This window comes from Myotis yumanensis, unplaced genomic scaffold, assembly GCF_028538775.1.
Source record: "Myotis yumanensis isolate MYYU_CA2020_CCGP unplaced genomic scaffold, mMyoYum1.0.hap1 SCAF_24, whole genome shotgun sequence".
Taxonomy (NCBI): Eukaryota; Metazoa; Chordata; class Mammalia; order Chiroptera; family Vespertilionidae; genus Myotis; species Myotis yumanensis.
This window is the reverse complement of record NW_027223775.1, coordinates 8,368,892-8,373,129: the sequence shown is the minus strand read 5'-3', so window position 1 is coordinate 8,373,129 and position 4,238 is coordinate 8,368,892. Positions and strand designations below refer to the sequence as shown.

The 4,238-nt window shown below is 46.4% G+C and overlaps 1 protein-coding gene across 1 annotated transcript; it reads left to right on the top strand.

The window, feature by feature from the left end:
• Positions 1 to 2,833: 2,833 nt before the first annotated feature.
• On the top strand, positions 2,834 to 3,586 carry LOC139000616 (cyclin-Q-like). Its single transcript, XM_070402759.1, has one exon. It carries the CDS (start codon positions 2,834 to 2,836, stop codon positions 3,584 to 3,586), a length of 753 nt encoding a protein of 250 aa, XP_070258860.1.
• Positions 3,587 to 4,238: the final 652 nt, after the last annotated feature.

Here is a 4,238-nt window from a genome sequence, read left to right as displayed (position 1 = left end):
TGGTCAGTGAGTTCCCACAAGGGGAGCGCCACTCAGCCGGACTGGGCTGATGACTGGCAAGTGGAGCAGCAGTGGCAGGAACCTCTCCAACCTCCACAGCAGCGCTCAGAATGTTTGGCAACGTGATTAAGCCTAAGCCATCATTCGGACATCTCCTGAGGGCTCCCAGACTGCCAGAGGATGAGGGACTCTGCCAGGTGTACAAAGTTCATTCACTGGGCCTCTAGTATTACAAATAAACTACAATAAAATATAACAAAATCCAAATACTTGGAGGGTAAGTAGTCCTTTATTAAATAAATGCAGGCCCAGGGTACGAATTTTTGCAGGGAAGCAGTCCGGTCGACGTCCCCAGATGGGGGCACATGGGGCCAGGCTGGCAGGGATTAGTGACCATTAACACTTAACCAGAAGGCCATGCCTCCAATCTGGGTGTTAGCGCATATCGGAGGTGTGGCTGACAAGGGGGAAGGCCGTGGGTGGTTTGCTTATCAGCCCCGCCCCCCATAGGGAGTTGGGGGCAGATGGGAGGCCAGGCTGGTCAGGGATATGGCCTATTGGGGCCCAGATAAGGCTGGTTGGCTGCCGCAATGCAAGTCATAGCCACCAGCCATTCTGGTCATTCTGCCTTTCTGGTCACAGGGCTTTTATGTACAAAGATAGATGACTGGATTACCAAAGAGATTAAAGAAGAAATTAAATTCATCGTGGAAATAAATGACAATTAAAAATAAAACTCCAAAATCTATGGGACACACTGAAAGTAGTCCTTAGAGGGAACTTCATAGCATTACAGGCCTAACTCAAAGAACAAGAAAAACAGTTAACAAATTATCTAAGCCCCACAACTGAAAAAGTTAGAGAGAGCAACAAGCAAAGCCAAAACTGAGCAGCAGGAAGGAAATAATGAAGATCACAGCAGAAATAAATGACATAGAGACCAACAACCCCACAAAAGATTAATAAAGACATGAGCTATTTCTTTGAAAGGATAAACCAGATTGATTAAACTCTAGCTAGGGTCACCAACAGAACCCAAATAAACAAAATCATAAATGAACTAGGCAAAATAGCAAAAGACCCAACAGATAAAAAAGGATTGTAAATAATTACTATGGACAACTCTACTCCAACAAACTGATCAACCATGAAGAAATGGACATATTCCTAGAAAAATACAATCTTCCTAACGTCAATTAGGAAGAATAAAACATAGGACTAGCCCAATAACTACTCAGGAAATTCAAGCAGTCACACAAAAAAACTTGTAGCAAACAAAAGCCTGGGCTAGATAGTTTCACAGGGAGTAAAACCTTCTTCTCAGACTATTCCATAAAATTCAAAGGAAGTACCATTTCCAAACGCTTTCTATGAAGCCAGCATTACTCTAATCACAAAACCAGGTAAAGAAAAGACAAAGAAAGAAAAATGTAGGCCAATATATCTCTGATGAACATAGATGTTACAATCCTCAACAAAACTCTTACAAATCGGATGCAACATGACATTGGCATGAGCATACACCATGACAAAGCGGATATATTCTCGGGAAGTAGGATGGGACAACATCCAGAAATCAATAAATGCGATGCATCACATAAACAAATTGAGAGATATTCATATCAATTGGTGCAGGAAAAGCATTTGACAAAATCCAACACCCAATTTTGAGAAAAACTCTAAGCAAACTGGCCGTAGAGGGATCATACCTCAACATAATATAGGCCTTATATGACAAACCTACAGACAACATCATACTCAATGGGCAAAAACTATTACTCTAAGAACAGGGACAAGACAGTGATGCCCACTCTCACCACTTCTGTTCGACAGAGTACTGGTAGTGCTAGCCAATGCAATCAGACAAGAAGAAGTCAAACAAGGCATGCTAAGTGGAAAAGAAGAAGTTAAACTGTCATTATTCGCAGATGGCATGGTACTGTCCACAAAAACACCTAAAGACTCCATCAAAAAAACTAGGAGATTTAATGAATGAATTTGGCAATGTAGCAGGGTACAAAATTAACACCCAGAATTCTATGGCTTTTTGATACACCAATAATGAACTCACAGAAAGAGAAACTAAAAGTAAAAAAAAAAATCCCATTTACCAGTGCAACAAAGAATTAAGATACCTGGGAATAAACTTAACTAAGGAGGTAAAAGACCTGTTCATGGGAAACTACAGGAAATTGAAAAAGTGATAGAGGAAGACTAAAGCAAATAGAAGAACATAGCATATTCGTGGATTGGTATAAGCAACATCATTAAAATGTTCATACCACCCAAAGCAATCTACAGTGTTAATGTATTCCCTATTAAAATATCAATGGCATAGCCCAAAACCTAGAACAAAGATTCAAAAAATGCCTATGGAATGAAAAAAAAAAAATAGCCCCAAATAGTTCCAGCAATCTGGACAAAGAAGAGCAAAGTTGGAGGGATCACAATATCAGATATCAAGCTATATTACCAAGCGACCATTCTCAAAACTGCCTGTTACTGGCACTAAAACAGACATATAGCCCAATGGGACAGAACAGAGAACATAGAAGTCGACCCTAACCATAATGCTCAATTAATATTTGACAAAGGAGGCAAAAGCATAGAATGGAGTCATACAGTCTCTTCAATAATTGGTGTTGGAACCAGGGCGGTGGTCAAGCCCAGGCTGGGCGAGGCAGGTGGGGCGGGTTGGTGCTGGGCTGGGTGGGGCGGGACAGGGCAGGGCAGGGCTGCTGCACAGGGCACTAGGACCCAGCTGGCGCCGGCCACGCCCTGAGGACTCCTGCCCTTCCAGCCACCAAGGTCTGGGGCCTCCAGGCTGAGCCCCATGGAGGACCTTCCCCTGGACAGCTGCAAAGAGGAGGACACGGCGCCCGGCGCCAAGGGGTGGCCCGCACCCCAGGCGAGGGTGCACTTCCGTGTGACAAGCTTCATCATGGAGGCAGGTGTCAAGCTAGGGATGCAGTCCATTCCCGTCGCCACCGCCTGTGCCATTTACCACAAGTTCTTCTGCGAGATCAATGTGGACGCCTATGACCCCTACTTGGTCGCCATGTCTGCCCTTTACTTGGCTGGCAAAGTGGAAGAACAGCCCCTGCGAACCCGTGACATCATCAACGTGTCCAACAGGTACTTCCACCCGGGCAGCGAGCCCTTGGAGCTGGACTCCGGGTTCTGGGTGATCCGGGACAGCATTGCGCAGTGCGAGCTCCTTGTGCTGCGGGTACTGCGCTTCCAAGTCTCCTTTGAGCACCCACACAGGTACCTGCTCCACTACCTGATTTCTCTCAAGAACTGGCTGACTCCTTACAGCTGGCAACGGACCCCCATCTCCGTCACTGCCTGGGCCCTGCTGCGGGACAGCTACCGCGGGGGGCTGTGCCTCTGGTTCCAGGCTCAGCACATAGCGCTGGCGGTGCTCCACCTGCCCCTGCAGGTCTATGGGGTCGAGGTGACCGCCGAGGCCGAGGCCGAGAAGCCTTGGTGGCAGGTGTTTAGTGACGACCTGTCCAAGCCAATCATTGATGACATTGTGTCTGATCTCAGTGGGATTTATACCATGGATACAGAGATGCCCTAAGGCCCTGGCCCAGGCCTGTCCAAAGAGATGCCTGGGACGCTCGGCTGCCAGCAGAAGGCGCCACCACATCGCCGTGAGGGCAGGTCCCCAGAGCGCTGGCTGGGAGGACTGGTTTTGTGCTGCTGGAGACGGGCCTCTGAAGGCGATGACATGCTGCCATGTTGATTCTCAGGCTTTGACTGACCCGGCAGCCATGGTCCAGAAGGCGATGGGAGCTGCACCTCCTGCGGGCAGGACCTTGCTGCGGGCGGCTCTGAGGTGTCCTGGTCTGCTTTTGTGCTTTGAAAGGACGCAGACTGCAGCGGAGCTTTGGGATCAGCGGAAGGAAAATCAAAGAACAGATGGGACTGTACCCCACGGGATTTTTTTAAAGGCCAGATTTAGAGAAAGTATGAATGATTTAACATGGAGGAAATTTTAGTTTGCTTAATGAGAGATATTACAAAGCCAAAATAAACATATAATAATAATTGGTGTTGGACAAATAGCACAGATACATGCAAAAATATTAATCTAGACCACCAACTTACACCATACACAAATATAAACTGGAAATGAATAAAGGACTTAACGGTGAGTGGGTAACCATGAAAATCTTAGGAGAATACATAGGCAGCAAAATATCAGGCATATGTCCCTGCAATATCTTTAC

What these genes read in the sequence shown, in the direction of transcription:
- LOC139000616 (XM_070402759.1), top strand. Translation starts at nt 2,834, where the DNA reads ATGGAGGACCTTCCCCTGGACAGCTGCAAAGAGGAGGACACGGCGCCC.